Source organism: Zosterops lateralis (assembly GCF_965231275.1).
Source record: "Zosterops lateralis genome assembly, chromosome: 8".
Taxonomy (NCBI): domain Eukaryota; kingdom Metazoa; phylum Chordata; class Aves; order Passeriformes; family Zosteropidae; genus Zosterops; species Zosterops lateralis.
Genome location: NC_139768.1, coordinates 15704348 through 15723116, shown reverse-complemented (window position 1 = coordinate 15723116; position 18769 = coordinate 15704348). Strand labels below are relative to the sequence as shown.

Below are 18769 nucleotides of genomic sequence, written 5' to 3'. Positions count from 1 at the left end.
ATCAGAAAGGATCCAGGACTGGGAACCGCTTCCCTGAGTTCATCTGGGGCACATATGTAAAAACTTTTGCGTGCATCCAGAGTCTCATGCCTGTGAATAACCATCCCTCCCTCCGTATCTGGGGCCAGACATCTCTTCCTCCCATTCCCAAGTATGCTGGATGTAGCTCTCCCAGGAAAGAGGAGTGGCTGCCTCTGTCCTTCCGTGGAGGAAAGGGAAGGGCGGAACATCCCTGGTCCTGCACATTTCACACATCCCCATCAGTCCCCCAGCATCTGCCTCACCTTCTCTTCCAGCAAACAGAGGTTCATTGCAGAAAATTGGCTATCACAGCAAGCAAGCTCAGCAGCTCTGAGTCCTCTGTGCCATCCCCCTTATTTCAACCCAACCAGCATCTCCTCAGCCTACAGGCCGTTGATAAATGCAAGAAGTTGACAAAGTCACCAGAACCTAGCCCAGATCCATAGCAATTTTTTCAAAAGCAAAAAAGCCAGGCCAGACCAGATTCTGCCCCGGAGCCTGCGTGGCAAAGCAGAATCCTGCTCCAAGTGTTTATTTATAAATCCGTACATACATGTACATTTGAATTCTGACAGAATTAATTCTGGCATCCAGCTAATTCAAAGCATTCCTCCCCCATCACACTACTGTTGCAGGCCAGCCCTGCACAGAAGCTGATTATAAAATGCTGCACTAGCCAGGCATTTCTGCAAAGGCTTGTGCTATTGAGCATTCAGTCTTTCCTTGCTTGGCTATTTCATTGTTTCGGTGTCGATCCCTCCTCTCTTGCCCTGTGTTTCCTGGTTACTTTTGTCCCTGCTCTGGAAGCACTGCTGCTCTCAGCCCCATTTCAGTGTCAGATTGAAAAAAAACCCAAAACAATTACATAAAATTAAAGAGAAGAAAAGAAGAAATTATCACCATGTACCAAGATTTCCAGTAAACAGATAGGTAACAAGCCAAAAATAGGCCAATATGCTGCAAGGCAAGCTGCAGACAGATCTGGGTATAGAAAACCCATTGCCCGCCTCCCAAGTACAGCTAAGAAATCCCTGTGTGGTCACACGCTGTCCTCTGGAGCAGAGAGGAGAGAGGTCAGGGCAGCCAGCACTGTAAGAGCCTCTTTATTCTTGGGCAGTTGCACGAATCTGATCGCTTGTGCCCTTTGTGAGACATGGAAATCTGCCTTCTCCTCCCACCCCCTTTGCCAGCCCCTCTTCTGCTCCTCCCGCTCAGATGGGGACAGAGGCAACTCCTTGGCTCCAGAGGAAAAGACTAAAGCAGCAGAGAGGCTGTGGATGCCCCTATGGCAGGACCAGGCCCTGATGAGTATGCGGGAGACCTTGAGAACAGTGCTTTGTTGGAGCAAGGGGAGGGGAGAAGAAGGGAAGCACAGTCCTGGGACTTGTGCATTCCTTGAAGGGCTCACCCAGTCTCCCACGTGTGAGGCACGAGGCTGAGGGGTGGAGAGAAGTCCAGGGTGTCCCACTGCAGTTCATGTCTCTCCTACTTCTCCCTCTCCACCACGCTCATGGGCTCGAGGAGAACAGCACGCTGATCACCTCTGTGCCAGCAGACACATGATGCTCACATAAGTATCACAGGATAGATTTGGATTAAACACGGGTCTGGGCTAAGTTCATTACACCCTCCTCACCAGACAAAGCTGAGCTTAGACCTCCTAGCTCAGAGACCAGACCACAACACCTCTGTCTCAGAGGCTCATTTGAAGTCACTGCTTCAAAGTGGGAAGCTGTAGGTAGGCCAGGGCAGTCTGGTGAGCAGGAGTGTAAGCCTGGGATACATTTTGTTGCTATTTCTTGCAAAGCAGCTCAAGGTCCTCAGGTGAACCTTTCCTTATGTATCTCTCCTCTTTCCACCTCACTCTCCAACAGCTGCCATCCACATGGCATTGTCCCCTGTGGGAAGAGAACACTCTCCAGAGCAGCCCCTGTCCTACTCCTTTAGCAAGGCTGTCCCCTCCACACAACTCTCCTCCCTCCCACCCAACCACCAGGCTGCCTCCCAGCACCTCCATCTCTGCTGTCACTTCTTGGATTGACTCTACACAAAAGACTTGCAGCTGCAGGTCTGGAGCAACCAACCACTGGCAACCTGACGGGCTAAGGGCACAGAAAATGCTCAAGCTTAGCAGAAAAGCAGCAGGAAAAAGCCCTTAATCCAAACCCTGCGGAGGCAGGAGACTGCTCCAGTTCAGCCAAAGATCTGGGACTGCCAAGATACCCACTGCTGCTTGGCCAGCAAACCCAGAGGGGTTTGCAGCAGGGTGGCTCAGCCCCCCCAGACCTCTCTAGGGCAGCTTGGGCTGCTAGGGCTTGAACTGAAATCTGTGGCCCTGACAACACAGAGCAACAACGTCTGACAGATCGATGTGGTGAGTGGCACAGAGCTAGGAAGCCAGGCTAGGTGGGTGCTGGGATTTCTGCCACTGCCCAAGGCCCAAGAAGTCAGTGCTCATCATGGCAGCTTGACCAACTGACAGCATCCTAGGGCACAATGATCAGCCACATTTAGGTGCACAGTGCCAGATTCCTGAGGCCCCTGGGCAGGAATTAGGGCATAAGCAAAGTCAGGGAAGGAGAGACCTGGATTAGGCTGACCTAACCCTTGGGCTGGGCTGGCATTTCAGCTCTGGAGTGCTGGTGGAAGTTCAGATGGAGGGCGCAGGGAGAAGCTGTACAACTCCTGCTTTGTAGGACTTGCTGCAAAAGCTGTCTGGGGACAAGGTATGCTCAAAGAGTGCCACAGCAAACACCTGCCAGGCACCAGCCACACCACCTACAGCCACGAGAGCTAAATTAGCACTCAAGCACTCGGGCACTTGCACTCACAATGCCTGCAGTGAGCTGCGTGCCGTGCTCCTCATAAACAAGTCATCTGGAAAATAAGTAAGCCTGTAAAAATCCAGTCCATCACAAGTTACCAAACCTGTTTCAGAGTAAAACAGCCTAGAGCAGCTCATGCCAGAAGCCTGGTAGTGAAGCTGATACCAAGCTTCCCCACCGGTGGGACTCCCTTGGTCCCACCAAATATCCCTGGCACAGATGGCAGCATGGGGATGCCATGTGGGACTTGGTGGTGGCCAAAGCTGGCAAAGAACCAGAGTTTCTGGTACAGACTTGAGATCTATCTTCCAATGCTCCTACCAGGCACTCACCTTCCCTTGTTTTCATAATTTAGAAAACACAAGACTTGGCCTTATGTGAGGTACTGCCAAGAAAGAAAGCCCAAACCCAGTGAGTTGCAGATGGACTCAGCAGCCCGGTCCCTGTCCCCCTGGATTTGCTGAACATGCACTGCTCCATCGACAGTGCTGGATGCTGTTCCTACACACCTGCAGGAGGACTCCCAATGTTTTCCTCCATGTCTCAACATCACAGCGCATTTTCTCCCACTTAAGGTTCAAAGCCACCAGAGATGTTCAGAATGTGAAGGGATTTCAAGGAAGCTAGGACAGGGGGAAAATCTATCTCCTTCCCCCAAAACAAAACAGAGGCAGAGCCCCTCTACCCAAGCCCTTTTCCACTGGTGGCACCTCTAGCTGAGGACAGGCAGCTGGGAAACCTCTGAGCAAGTTCAGATGTACCTGGCCTCAATCAACCGTGTCCCACACAAAGACAGGGCAACCATGGTAATACCCCGCAAGTGAGTCTCTCTCACTGCTGACTTCTTACCCATACTCCAATCCCAGCAATGTATTTTTCCTCTTTTTGATGGAGAGAAAATTAAAAGCAACACATCAACCTTGCACTGGAGCAACTTTCTTTTTCAGCCTTAAAAGTAGGTTCCCCCATGCAGGCGGGAGGCACGTGGCCAGGGAAGCAAAGGCAAAGATGGAAGAAAAAATGTTTCATTCTGAGACCTTGACACAAACAAAATGACAAGAAGAAAAAAAAAGAAAAAAAAAAAAAAAAAAGAAAAAAAAAAAGAAGAAAAAAAGAAGAAAAAAAGGAAAAAGAGAAAAGAAGGTGCCTTGTTGGCTTTTCTTCCCCCCCTCTCCTCTTTAAGTGCTACAAAAACAGGAAACAAAGGAGAAAACATCTCACGGGGGGAAGGGGAGGTAAGCGCTTTATACGCCCACGAAAGAAAGATTAACCACATATTTTATTTACTGTTTGTATTACAGTTGCACCGTGGAGTTCAACTAATTCCGAGCCAGGGCTCTGCGGGTTTGTGCAGCACCTAACGCTGAGCGGGGTCCTTCCCTCAAACTCACCAGGCACATGTTCCACTTCAGGCAAACCCTGCACAGACACCCCCTTTCCTCCAGCAGACACCTACCTCCAGCCTCCTTCAACCAGCCAGAGCCCTTCTGCCCCAAGTGCCAGCTCAGCTGACAAAGCACTGGTGCTGTTTTGAGCCCCTTTTCCCCTTCAAACCAGTCTGTAACCAGGGGTAAGGTGCCTTTCGAGGTGGGTTGGCATCACGGCCAGAGGAATAAATGCTAAAAAAGCAGTTTATGGGGAGCATGTTTACAGGCTCCAGTCCCTCCTCTGTGCCATGGGGGCCACCCCCTCCACAGTGAATCGATGTTGCAACCCCCACACTTGCAAGTCTCCCGCACCAAGGTCAGGGCTCTGATCCTCCCAACTTTGACTCATTTCTGAATTAACGGCTTTCTGAACACAAGCCACACATGGAACAAACCTCTCACAATGGGCTCCCCCACCCCGGACCTCCCAAGCCCAGCGTTACTCATCTGCCCCCCAGTCCCAGGCCATCTTTCCCGGGATGCTCCAAGTGCGGCTCACTGCGGCTGCAGTGTGAGCAAGCAGCCAGGAATCCCGGGCCCGGCTTCCCGCGTCACCAGCTGAGCTCATGCACCCTAATTCGGGAGCCGACGAGGCCACCTTCCTTGCTGGCTGGCGACGGGCAGCTTTTTCAGCCAGAGACCTAGCCACAGCCATGGAGCAAGGGCTGGCAACCTGCTGGGTGCTTTTCCCAGGGCCTCATCCCTACCCCAGCCACTTCATGGAAGAACTGCTTTGACTATAGGGGAGATCCTTTGGGCACACCGTCCCCCAGCTTGGGGCTGTCCTTCATTGACCCAGACTCTGTGCACCCAACTGAGCCATGCACCCAGTGGGAAGAGACAAGCTTATCATCACAGAGAAAGGAAATTAAAATAACGATGGAGGTACCGAGGGATTTGGCCAAGGTCACAAAATAATTCCGTGACTCTACGATACAGCCGTCTAACACTTTTGGTGTCTGGCCACATATCCTAAAATTTCAAGCCAGGGCCAAAATTCAGCCTAGCTGGTGGCAGATTTCTGCCAGGTCATTAGCAGCGTGCATCCGCAAGAAGCGGCGAACATCCAGCCATAACAACGGCAGCAAGAACAAAAAAAACACGCAGCAAGAGCGGGAATAAATGAGATCAAAGTGTCCTGGAAGAGGACCTGGAAAAATAGTTTTGGTCCCTGGCTAAGGCTCCTGGGAGATGCACATGCAAGCCCCATCGCAGCCCTGCACAGCCCTCCCGAGGTGGCTCCCCACCCTGGCAGAGGGAAACCAAAATGACTCCCTATAAATAGAAGCAGAAAAGCGCTTCTCCAAAAGACTGACTGGGTCTTTCCCCTTCCAGCGTGTGTGGTGGAGCTGCTGGCACCTCCGCGGAGGTCCCTGGTTTTCCCCCAAAAAACCTGGAGAAGAAAATAACCTTCCTGTGAGCTGAGGCTGGCTCTTCTCTACACAGAGCTGCACCCCCCGCCCCCCCCGCCCCACTCCCAGGCCTGGCCATCCAATTGGAAAGTAATTATACTGCAATTTTTATTTATGACTTCTTTTCTTTTTTTTTTTTTTATTGCTAAATGGTGACTCATTTTGGCAACATTAAAATACACAGGAAATCATCCCCATTTTACAGTAATCACCATTCAATTCATTGTTAAATATTTATTCGGCAGACAAGCGCCGAGCCTCTTTCGAAGGGTCGGAGGGGGAGCGGAGGGCAGCCCTGAAAAGGGGGAAGGTGGCAGAAGGGTCATGGCAGGGCTGGCCGCAGGGCTGGTAAATGCCCGCCAGGAACTGGAGGGTGGGGAGCCAGAGGTGAAAGCTCCTGCCAGATGGCCTGGCCAAGAGCAAAATACAGACCCGCTTTCCCTCGAATCCAGAACAACAGCCCAAGCTGCTCTAAGCAGAGGGGCAGCCCTGTGCCCCCCAATAAAAATCACATTATTTGGCCAAACCCCGAGGCTGAATCCCCACCAGTGAGACGTCATGGGTCTCTGACACGTCATGGGCCTCTGACACGAACCTCTTCCATTGCCGGGGGGAAGAGGATGGCGGCCACCGGCCCCAGTGGGAGGCAGTGGGAAGAGCAGGCAGTTTGACATTCACAGGCCTTACAATGGACAGGGTCCGCTCCTGCAGCCGCTTTGTCCTCCAAGGAAGCCCAGTTTTGGGGTGACTGGACCTCAGATGCAGGCAGCTCTTCTGCCTTCCTCCAAACAGCTGCATAGCCCAGCACAAACCTGGCACACGGTCCCTCCAAATGCCTCTGGCCCAAGACCTCAACCTTTCCCTGTAGAGCACACACCCAAGGGGTCGTAGGTCCCACAGCTCAACAGCTACAAAGGCCTCCCAGCCCAGACACCTTCCCTGGGGAGCCCCCCTGGCACCCACGGGCTCCGTCACCGCTTGGCTGGGAGGCCACCCAACATGTCTGCCACAGGGGGACCCCGGGCGGAAGGACGAGCAGCGCCAGGATGGATTTTGTGTAGGTCCTACACAAACACAGGGGAACAGACATGGCAGGGAAGAGGGTGGTTGGGTGGTCCCCAGGCCGGGCAAACCCAGGTGTCCAGGACTGTTGGACTCACCCGGATCTCATTGCGGCGGATCTCCACGTCGCAGACCGAGTGTCCCTGGTGGGCCCCGCTGTAGTAGCAGCAGAACTGGCAGACGGCCACCTGCTCGGCCTCGCAGTGGTACAGGCGGTAGGCGTTGTGCTGGGGGCAGCTCCAGGCCCGCACGTCCTCCGCCTCCACCAGGAGATGCCCCCGGGCCGTGGAGGGCTGCTGCAGGTGGGTCTGGACATGGGACTGGCAACACGGGGCCTCGCACCTCAAACAGATCTTCTGGGCAGGCAGCGGAGGGCCCCGGCGGCAGAAGACGCAGTGCAGGACCGAGGGGGGCTTCTCCAGGTTGAGGGAGTTGAACTTCTCCACGATGTTGGTGAGCTTCAGGTTCTTCTCCAGGTTGGGCTTCTGGTTGTAGGCCTGGTTGCACTCGGGGCACCGCACCAAGCCCGACTCCTTGGCCCAGGCCTCCCCGATGCAGCCCCGGCAGAAGTTGTGCTTGCAGGGCAGCTGGACCGGCTCCACAAAGACGTGCAGGCAAATGGGGCAGATGAGCTCCTCTTCGAAGCAGTTCTTCCAATTCTCGGCCATCTCTGCCGGCAGCTCTGTCGACGTTTCCCCCCAGCCGCTTGGGTCGCTCAGAGCGGTCTAGGGGCGGACGGCGGGGTCTGTCCTCCCTGGAAGGGGAAGGCTGAGGGTGAACGGATGGGCTCCCCCTCCCCGCAGCACGCGCCATAAATAATAAACCGCAGCAGATTTTAAAATCGGGGATAAAATAAACCACAGAGCAGCACTCTAGGAATATCCGGCAAGAAAACGCAACCCTCTACCCATCGCTTTGTTAAAAAAACGACACAAATGGTTAAAAAAACCCCAAGGTGATCCTGTTGGACTTACAGCCCCAAGTCCCAACCACCCCTAAAAGCCATTTGCTCCTTTTTACCCCAGAAGGTGAACTGAAACTTACCAGAGGTTGAAAAAAATCCATACAAAATCCAGCAGCAGAGTCCAAGTTCCATATAAAGCTCCTAAATTTAGCGCTCCAGATCAGATTTTTCTTTTCTTAGGTTTGCAACTGACATTCAATATTTTAAAGGGACTTTTGTCCCCCACCAAACCTGGCCAACAGCTGAGGGCAGAGACTCGCTCGGGCTTTTTTTCTCCTTCCCTGTGTATCTCCTCCCTCTCCCCCTGATGGGAGTTGGGAATCAGAGTCTTTTAAAGGAAACAGATCAAAGGGTTAAGATCCAAAACGGGAAAAGGAGGAAGATTAAAAAAAAATAATAATAATAGCGACGATGACGATGGCAGAAAAACGAATTCTCTCTGCGGCCCCCGAGATTTGCTTCTAAATCGGAGGAGCAGCAGGGGAAAAAAATAGGAAGAGGGGAAAAAAAGACAAGACAGGAAAAAAAAAAAAAAAAAAAAAAAAAGAATAAGAAAAAAAAAAGCCCTCTCGCCTGCTTCGAGATTGCGAGGTCTTGAATGGGAGGGAGCGGTCATTCAGAGCAAACCCCAGCCCAGCACAGCCCGCCCAGCTCCTCCAACGCTCCGGAGAGGGATGGGAGAGGGGACGGGCTTTGGCACGGGGGGTTTGAGCCCCGCGCACCCCAAATCAACCTGCTCCCGCTTCCCACCAGGGCTGGGGGAACAAGGCGCCGGGGGAGGTCGGTCCCCGTCCGCTGTGATGGCCGGGCCGGGGAGGCAGCCCCGCGGTAACAATGCTGCGGGCACACGGCCGGAGCCCCCCGGGGCTGAGCGCTGCCCGCCCCGCCGGGAAGGGGCGAGGCGGCGGCGGCGGCCGGGAGGAGCCGGCCCGGGAGAGCGGCGCCGGGAGAGCCGAGTCAGCTCTCAGCCATCTTGAGCTGCCCGCCTGAGAACGGAGACCGGGACCGCGTCAAAAATAAAATTAAAAAAAAAAAAAAGGAAAAAAAAATAAAAGGAGGAAAAAAAAAAAAAAAAAAAAAAGAAAAAAAAAAAGGAAAAAAAAAAAAAGGATATTTAAAAAAAAGAAATTATAAAGTCACCAGAACAACCCTGCTGCCGGGAGCCACCTCCTCCGGCTGCCCGGCGAGGCTCTGCGGAGGGGCTGCGGGGCCGGGCGAGCCCAGCCGAGCCGTCCCGTCCCGGCGGGGCCGCTCCGCTCCGCTCCGCTCGGCTCGGCTCAGCACAGCCCCCCGCGCCCGCCCCCGCCGCCTCCAGCCATCTTGGGGTCGCCCTGGGCGCCGGAGCCCCACGCCCCGGCTTCCTCCCGCCGCCCCCGGGGAGGCGGCCGCGGCCGGGGGGGGAAAGGAGCGGGGCGGGCGGGGGCGCGGATCCCGCAGCGGGGAGGGGACGGGAGGGGAAGGGAAGGGGGCGGCGCCTCGGCTCAGCCCCGGCGCGGGGGGTCGGGGCGGCGGCGGGGGGCGGGCGGGGCGGCCATGGGGGCGGCGGCCGCGGGGATCGAGCAACGGGGAAAGGGCCCCGCCCCGCTCGGGAGCCGGCCGCGCCGGGGGGCGGAGCGGAGCCGAGCGGAGGCGCCGGGGCCGGGGGGTCTCGCCGGGCGCTGCCGCCGCCGCCGCCGCCTCAGAGCTGCCGCTGCGCTGCGGCGGGAACGGCCCCGCCCCGCCCCGGGCCCGCCCCGCGCGTCACCGGGCCCGCCCCGCCCGCCGTAAAGGGGACACGGCCCCGCTGGGCCCGGGGCTGGGCACCGCCGCTCCTCCAGGAGACCGGCCTTGGCGTGTCCCGTCTGGCCGCTCCATCGGCCGCAGGGCCCGGCCACTGCATCCCTGCGCACGGTGCCGCCCCACAGAAACAGCGACTGCCCCGGAACCAGGGCACAGCTGGGTCACAGCTGGCGCTGGGCACCGTCCTCAGCCTGTGTGCAGCTTCCTCGCCAGGGCAACAGGAGGGGCAGGCACCGATCTCTCCTCTCTGGAAAAACCAGGGACAGGAGCCGAGGAAAAGGCCTGAAGTTGTGTCAGGAGGGATTGAGGGTGGATGTTAGAAAAAGGTTCTGGTTGGGCACTGGAACAGGCTCCCCAAAGAAGTGGTCACACCACCAAGCCTGCCTGAGTGCAAGAAGCATTTGGAAAACACACTCAGGCACGCTGAGGATGCTTAATTCTTGACGATGTCTTGTGCAGGCCAAGAGTTGGATTCGATGATCCTTGTGGGTCCCTTCCAACTCAGAATATTCTGGGATAAGTGCCCTCGAGAGCCTCCTGTGCCTTCTTGGCTGTTACTTTGCACAGGACCTTTGAGGTGTGTTTCCTCCCTGTGCAGAGCAGCAGCCGTTTGTCCCCCGGGGTCTTTCCCTAAGCAGCAGCCCCAGCACCTTCTGCCAGAGCTCAGGGCACAGAGGTGTCTCTGTTAACGCTCTCCCACCAAATGTTTCCGCAGCTGTTTGGTGGGACACTGCGGATCTAACCCCTGCCATATGTGCCAGGCGGCTGGGAATAAAGCACATTGCTGGTGTAAATCCGTTTCCCACTGGCAAGAGTGTCAATGGCTCAAGACAAAGTTTTTACATCAAAAAATGCTCAAGGTCCACAGTCAGGTTTGTGATGGAGTGACAAGAGGGCAAACACTCAGCGGCTTTGGGATCTGGCCCAAACCTGACCCTTGGGTGACGCTCTCTGATGGCAATTTGCCTCTGGGAGGGATTTAGCAGGAATTCCCCATGTGCAGCCTCAAAGCTACCGACCAAAATGTCTGGAGACACCACTCAGCAGTGTCTACTATAGCACCCTATATCCCCAGTGCCTTGGACCACCTGGGGCAGCCTTCTAGAGGGACGAGCATTCTACACCACTCCCAGTATGGAGATTCTCCAGGTCTTTCTGCACTGTGTTTTACAGGAGCCCCCTGTGCAAAGGCAGGTCCTGCCAAGAGACACTCTGATAAGGAGACAGTGATGGCTTCTGCTGCAGGACTGGGGCTTACCCCGTATCACCCCTCCATTCCTGCACACCCACTCCAGAACTCCTGGGGCTCAAGTGCCAATTCCTGAAAAGGGAGCGGTTTGCCATGTAATTCCTTTGCCAGGCCTCAGAGCCCATGGGCTGTACCTCTCCTCCAGGGTTTTACAAGCCATCCGGCAGCCAGGACTGGTGGGAGCTGGGCAGGGCAGCATGAGATGTGTCAGAACCGCAGTTGACTGGTGGAGGCCGTGCGGAGGCAAACCTCTCCCCAAAAAGTCAGCGCAAAACTATTCATGACTCTCACTTCTTTATAAACACACACAGCACCAGACAGCCTCCAGTGACAGCCACTATCCCCACCCCAGCCACTGCAGGGCCCTTCTGCGGGGTGCTGGGGAAGCTGATTGGTATTTACCAGTACTTAAAAGTGGAAGGCAGATGGGATGGGGCTTAGCCAAGCTGAAAGATACACCCTACTCCTGGCTGGGAATCCCTGTCCTGGGACTGGAACTCCGTCATCATACCCACATCTGGATGATGCCATTTCCCTGCCCATGCCAGAGAAACTCCCTTGGCAAGGGAAGTCCCAAAGCCAGGCTGGGCATTGCAGCCCTTCCACAACCAGGTGGAGCTGCCTGAAGGAAGGCTGTAGACAGGGCCCCCTCTGCCTACACAGCTCATAAACCCCTTCCTGACAGTGCTGGGTGGCTGATGAACACCAGCAGGAGCAATCTGCAGAAAGCCTACCCATGCTTCAGTCTCCCCTCCACCAGGATCTTGGTCTGGGCCCCAGACCACACCAAGGGGCCACAGGGATGGTTTGTAGCTGAGTTCTGGTGTACATCCCTCAACCTCCCCCAAGGCTCAGTTTTCCTAGCCCCTGCCAGGCCATCATTCTCCTTTGCCAGAAGTCTCCCTTCAGCAGCCCTTAGTCCTGCTCTGGAAAGACCACTGCCTGCCCTCTGTTTCCCCAGTAAAGCATCAGCATCTCTACTGAGCCCTCAATGACCCAGACTGCAGGCACACCCTGCAGAGCCAGGATGCTTAGACACTTGTCACTAGCATCTGGCATTGAGGTGGCATTGGCTGGTGCAGATGATGTCCCTGGGAGCAGGGATGAACTTGGCTGCTCCACAGAGCTGAGGTACCAAACACATTTTGGTGTTTAGGGCATGGGACCCTGCTGAGCTGATGGTAGAGGGAGGGTGTTTGCAGAGATTTACAGAGCACTTGGATCTTAATGTGACACCATCCCTGTCTGCCATCACCATCTCTTGGGAACACTCCTGAAGGCTCTGGCACCCAGCCCTGCACCTTCCCCAGAAGCCTTGAGCCCTCTGGAAGTAACACAAAGTGCTGTATTTCTTGGGTCATTTATAACTCAATTAACCAGTCAGCAAAAACCCATCACTCCCCTTCTGTCCCCTTCCATGTCAGCCGGGTGAGGTGGCTCCGTGTGATGGAGAAAGCTCCCTCCTCCCTCCTCCATGTGATTAACACACTGAAGGCTTTCACTGAAATTTAAGTTTTAAAGCTGGTTTTAAGGAGGAAAGGAACTTGCAGGGCAGCAACAGCCTAGTTTCCAACACTAAATCTGTCTGCTTATGGCCATCCCCTGTTCCTGTTTGGGGTGGAGGAGGAGGGAAACAGCTCCATAGAAGAGGCACAGCACAGAGGTCCCCATGGTCACCTCCTGACCCAGCCCAGGGCACACCACCAACATGCACCACTTGTGCCCAGCCATCCCATGGAGTCACACTTGTCCTTTACACACTGTCACCTGCCTGCTGTGGCATCCTCCCAGCCTGATACCTTTTGGGAGAAGATGCACATGTGTGTATATAGTGCATCTGCAGGGGAAACCTCCTGTCCTCTGACTGCAATAAAAAGGGACCAGAAGCAAGGGCATGTAGCCTGGTCCCCACAGTACACAAACCAGGTTCCCAGGCCCCCAGGCACAGCAGGGATCCAGTGACACCCACATCTGATACTGGAAGCTGGGAGCAGGTCTGGAATGGTGTGCTGGGTGCAGGGATGGTAATGCCCTTGTTGGCCCCGTGGGAGAGCCTTACTCTTGTGCAATGGGTGTGCAGCTGGGGCTCCTCTTGGGGCAAAAATACTGGGCTTTCTCTCTTCCTCCCCGAGCCTAAAGCATGGGCCAAAGTGGATATTGAGGGCTGGCCAAGGGGGACTGCATGTCAGGGTGTTGGAGGGGAGCTCTGCTTTGGTTCCAGCAAATCTGGGGTGGAACAGCCTAATCTGAGGTTGACTGGCCAAATCCAGGGGTGCACAGCCAGCCAGCTGTGGAGCAGGGATGATGCTTCAAGGCTCAGCACCTTGGTTGAGCTCGGGGTGCTGGTGGGTGCTGGTGAGTGCAGCAGTGGGTCTGGCAGCTGCGGGGCTGGAGCACAGGGAGCGAGGGCCGGTGGAGTTCCCTGCTTGGAGGGGTTTCTTTCTATGCAAATGCCTGGGAGCAGCTGCCCTGCCGGCGTGACTCATTTCCTGCTCTTGTGTCACATTCTGGTCAGGCCAGTTTGGCAAAGGCTTTCTTCTCTCCCTCCCCGGCTTCTCCTCCTTCTCTCCCCAATGCCGAGGGCTGGGATGTGCATTTGCTCAGTCCCTGGCAGGATGAGGCAGGATTTTCAGGAAACTGCGTCAAAGCCACAAAACCTCCATATATATTAAAAAAAACCCCAAAACAACCAAACAAAAAAACCAGCACAATTTTCTCTTATTCTTTTTTTCTGAGCATGATGGAGACTGGCGGCCAGACAGGCTCCTCCGCTCTTCCCCCTCCTGGGGCGGCTCCTTCCCCTGAGACCCAGGGGACAGGACCTGGCAGAAAAGCTGTAAAAGTTTGCTGGGTGGACAAGAGGAAAAAAATGCAGCTTGGTCTCATTTTACCTTCTGCTGCCAGTTGGAGAGGTGCTGCCAGAGCCGGGCTGCCAGTGGGCAGCCTTTAACAGGGGATGGTGGTGAGAGCATCTGGAGGAGCCACCATCCCTGGAATTTGCCTGACATTTCTTTTTCCTCAGCAGAGCTCTGGGGCAGACTCACCACTCCTCTCTGAAAAATGTACTGCATAGGGTTAACTCATTCATCTTAAAAGGGATCTGGAAAGGATGGTAGAGTGCCAATAGACCAGCGTGGTGAGTCTCCCACCACAGTTCAGGAAAAGGGAAGGTGATTCTGGCAGTGAATCTCTCTGGCTGCTCCCACAGTACATCCAGGCTGACACTGCCCAAGGCCCAGGCTGTGCCACAGGTAGGAAACTCATGTTTTGAGACATTTCTCACCTGATCTGTGTTGTAGTGTGAGGCTAGGATTTACAGCCTCCCAAGTGGCCATGTAAACCCTCCTGTCTTGAGGCTCCTGCTTTGCTGTGTCACCATCCCCTGGCTGCAGGGACACACACAGCCCCCCTCACTGCCCCCAAGACAGAAAGCAGCAGCCCTTTGCCTTGAGCCCATGGCTACCAGTGGCCCGGTCCTCCCTCTGCTCCAGCCCTTTCCCTGGTGCATCAATCTCTGGCACAGCATCCCACACCATAGTGAGGCATTTCCCTGTGGGAAAGATGGAGCTCCTCAGTGCTGCCAGTCCAGCAGCAAGCTTGGGACATGAAGATGCCAGCCCCAAATCTGATCATGGGAGACAGGATGGGAGCAGGATACCATCTCACCACCTCCATTCCCATCTGCAGTTTGATTCAGACACTCTCCCGCCAGAAGGCCCCTGTGATCCCTGCCCAGAACAAAGTGTAATCTTTGCAATCTTCACATCAATTTCTCAGCCTTCCTGTTAATTTTCTGCATGTTCCTTGTAATTCAAGTTGGCTCTAGCCAAAAGACCCAGTGGCACACTCATTCTAAAAAGCCCCCTGCCAGGGAGCTCTTGGGCTTTCCTGTGAGGGGCAGAGCATCCAAGGCTGCCATGCCCTGTGCAACCTCAAAGCCAAAGCCCCAAAGCCAAGTGGTGCCGTGGAGCTCCAGTTTGGTGCAACTGGGGGAAACCGAGGCAGGTGAGGACATGAGATTGCTCCAGAGCTGTGGCCTGTGCACTCATCACTGCTGGGGTTCAACTTCCTCTCAGAAAACATAAAGGTCTGTTTGCCCACAGTGAAGGGAAAAGCAGGAGGCCTCTGGTATAAATTAGGTCAGGAAGCATTGCTAATAAACTGTCACTCCTGGTTGTGTAATGGGAGCAATTACAGGTTTAAGTTTTGTTAAGACACCAGGAAGGAAAACACGACCTGTCTGGGGGTAGGAGTGTGATGGCAAACAAAAAGGAGGGTCCTGTTGACAGAAGGATGAAGCTGCTTTCGTGTTGGAGGCATTTCTGTCTCATCCTGGTGCGTTGGCAGCCTGGGGCTTGAGCAGACTGTATGGGGAATGCAGGGAGTGGGTTCCCAGCTCTCTCTGTGCTCTCTCCTTCCCCTGGGCACCTCAGGGCTCCAGAGTCTCTAAGCAGGTAGTTTTAGTCCCTCTGAAGTCTCTCTGTCCATGATCCACTCTGCTGAGCTCAGTGCTTGGTGCCCACTGTGCCCCCACAGATCCTGTATGGGCTCCAGTGGGGACCTGTGGGTGGCAGGGCTATGCTGAGCTCTGCCAGGAAAGCCTGGGAGAAATGCCTGAGCTCTTCCTGCATCTGGTGGCCCTTCTCTCCCTGCAGAGCTGCCAGGCTTCCCTTGCTGCCCACCTTCTGCTGCCCACTGCACTGCTGGCAGCAAACACTTCTCTGTCCATCCCTCCCTGCTGTCATTCTCTGAAGGAGTGGTTGGTTGTTGGTGGAGGTCACCCAGAGCCTGGCCAGAACAAACTCAGGACTCTCCATGAACAAAACCCCAGGGCCCTGACAAACCTGTGGCAGGGACACCCACATCCCCTCCACAGGTATCAGGAGAGTGAGAGGCTCCTGGTCTGAATCCAGCTAATGCACACCACTAAGGAGGGGCTGTGGCACCTGGCAGCCAGGGTTAGCCTTTAACCACCCAAAACATGTCAGGAAGGGAGAGGAAATTCTTGAGGCATCTATTAACATAAAAGGAGACATACTTTACGTTCAGTCTCACTTATGGCTTATAAATGATTACTGCACCTTTTAATAAATGGTTAATCAAGTGTTAGAGTCCAAACAAGTTGATGGGTTGCTTATTACCACAGTTTATAACCTTTTATGAATGCCTTCTGTCGATGTACTTATAAACATCCATACCACGTACTTCTCATGTCTTGACACGTTGGTCACATCTGTTTGAAGTTTATTAACTCTTGAGCTGCTCGCTAACGGCAGGCTGGGGGTGTCCCGCTATTTTCCTATATCAATCCTTGTGGCTCAGAGAGCACACCTGCACCAGCTGAGGGGCAGTGTGGGCATCACCCCTCATCCAAAAGAGGCTCCAGGCAAGCAGGATGCAGCTGCATCAGGAATGAGTTGGCAGTGGGGTGTTGCTCTCAGGGGTGCATTTCTTTTTTGGCCACCAGGACAAACAGCCAAGGGAAGTCAGTGGGAGATTCTTCCTCTCTTGAAGCCACCGAGCCGAGACAGGACGTCGTCCTGGGCCGCCCGCTTGAATCAAAACCACAAGTTATTGGGCTCAGTGCAAGGGGAGTTGGGGGGAGATTCTCTGGTCTGCAAACACAGGAGGTAAAACACGATGATTTAATGGGCTTTCCTGGACTAGAAACCCACAGAAACGTCCTTGGTCATCACCGTTCCTGTGCAGCCGAAGCCCCCCTCCCACCATGTTCCAAATAATGAAATGAAACTTTCAACAAGCTGAATAATCAGAAAACAATTTTCCAATAAAATCATTCCCTGAAATCTCCTTTTAAGGCAAGGACTGGGATTCCCACTGCCGAGCGTGTTCCCAACGCCTCACAGTATTGTTGGGCTGGCTGTGCTGGGGCTGGGCAGGCTGCCACACCGCCCCGTGCCCCCGGGAATGCTCCTGTCACATGGCCCCTCCACTCCTGAGCCCCTTGGCCTTTGTGTTTCCCCTTTTGCTGCAAGCTTCTGATCATTTCCCTGTTCAAAAAGCAAGTGGGACATACTAGGTGCCATGGCCCTGTGCTTGCTCCAGCATATTTAACAGCTAGAGAAGGGATTTGTGCATTAAGCAGACAGGAATGATCCCAGCCTGGGCAGCAAACTGGGTCTCCTAGGTCATCTTGGCCTTGGAGACTTCTGGAGATTTTTTAATATCTAACCATGTTTTTTTCCTTTGCTCCCTGGTGTCCAGCCCTTCCAAAGTGGGTACCCCATCTCCTGCAGCAGGAGCATCTCCAGCATGGGACAGCCCTGCTCGCTGCCCTCCAGCAGGTTATGATTTGTGGCCAGAGTGTAGAGAGTCTGAGGAAATGAGAATGATGAGAAAGAGCATTAAAAATACTCTTCCTCTAGGAAAAAGAAAACTAAACCTGAGGTACACTTTTTGGAAAGCCACTGTGGCAATGGCTGCTGCCTGAAATGAGGCTGCAGGCAGTGCTTCCCTGTGAGTGGTGGGGCATGGAGGGGACAGAGGAGACAAATCCTGAACTGAGGCCACTGTGCCTGAGCTGCCATGGCCTGTCCAAAATCAGCTTTCAGTCCTTGTGAGTGATGAGGTGACAGGGCAAGGTAAGGCCATCTTTTTCCCCAGTGCAAACCCTGCCTGACAGCAGGAACAGTTGCTCCAAAAGCTGTTTGGAGAAGCTGGAGCTTTTGGGCGTGCCGTGGGTGCCTAGACAGGGAGCTGGGGCATGCAGGGGGTTCTCTACAGTCTCCTCCCGCTCCTGCCAGGTCCTGGTTTCCTGCACCAGACCTGAGGCTGTGACAAGCAACAGGACAAGGATGCCTGCTGGCTCCCTGGTGTCCCCAAAACTTGGCTGTGGGGCTGGGGTTGCTTGTCCTGTGCCAGAGGGAGGCAGCAGAATCTGGGCAAGCTTGGCTGCTCCAGGACCCTCTCCAGTCATGTCTTGGCCACCGGGCCCCCAGGAATATGGGGCATTAACATGTTGAGTCCTATGCACTGGGTTGTGTTGGGGGTTTTCCTCAGCACCAAGGTGCTGCTGTGCTGCTATGGCCAGCTGTGCCACAAACATCACCTGGGTGAGACAGCAAGCAGGAGAGAAATGAAGGAAAAAGAGGAGAAAAAGAAAAATCCAAAGGTGTGCTGATCTCCTGTGAGCCCACGTTTCTGGGTGTTGTATGACACACCCTTGTGGTCCAGGGGGCTGAAGCATGGAGAACACCTTCCCATGTCTGCACCATCCTCCACGGGCTAGGGAACATGCCAGGGGAAGGGACATGCTGTGAGGGTGATGCTTTGTGAGGGGGTTGGGGGTCAGAACTGTTCCTGGGTGCCCAAGTCCAGCCGTGTTGGCTCTGCCCTGGGTGGGCAGGGAGCACCAGGGGAGTAGGAGCCCCTTGCTGTAGGAGATGCTCCCTTATTCCACCCATGGGGGCCCATCTCCCACCCCACTCCATCTCCCTCTTCAGCTTCACAGGTGCACCCTCTTCCCCACTGAGGTTCCCAGGCACCGCCATTCACTTCTCAGATGGGAAATGAGCCCCAGCCCTCTCTCCACACTCCAGAAATAAAACCAAGAGAGGAGCGAAATAAACAAACAAATCCCTTCCCTCTCCTGGCTTGGCATCTGCTCACAGCCCTTCCATTATTAATTAGAGAAGCTGCCGGCATTATTAGCAACAAACCGCTCCTAATGAAGTTCAGAGCCGCAGATCCAGGAGGGGCTCCCAGACACTGCTTTTCAGAAACCTTAATTAAATTCACTGCCCGAAGGTGCTTTTGGCTGGGGTGGAGGCAGAGCAGGGAGGCTGCCTGGGCTGGGCACTGCTGTGCCCGTGGTGGGCCTGCGGGGGAAAGGTGCCAGCAGGAGAGGGGCACCCCACTGTGCCACAGTTCCAAGTCCCCTCCGGATTTGGGGCCGAACAGAGGAAACAGCTGGGATGCACTGCTGCAAAGGGGGTACTGCCTGCCACCGCAGGAAAGGCAAAAATGGATCGTTTAATACATTAATTAAATTAACCAAGTGGCTGACAACA

General features: G+C 54.7%; 1 protein-coding gene across 1 annotated transcript in view; it reads right to left on the bottom strand.

The window, feature by feature from the left end:
* The window catches only part of TRIM8 (tripartite motif containing 8), a 30752-nt gene extending 21427 nt beyond the window's left edge, over positions 1–9325 (bottom strand). Inside the window, exons 1-2 of the mRNA XM_083866164.1 lie at positions 7792–9325; positions 6846–7501 (exon numbers count right to left, since the gene is read on the bottom strand). Of these exons, the coding sequence (XP_083722290.1) occupies positions 6846–7415 (570 nt within the window). The 5' untranslated portion in view covers positions 7416–7501; positions 7792–9325. The remainder of the gene's footprint in view (positions 1–6845; positions 7502–7791) is intronic.
* Positions 9326–18769: the final 9444 nt, after the last annotated feature.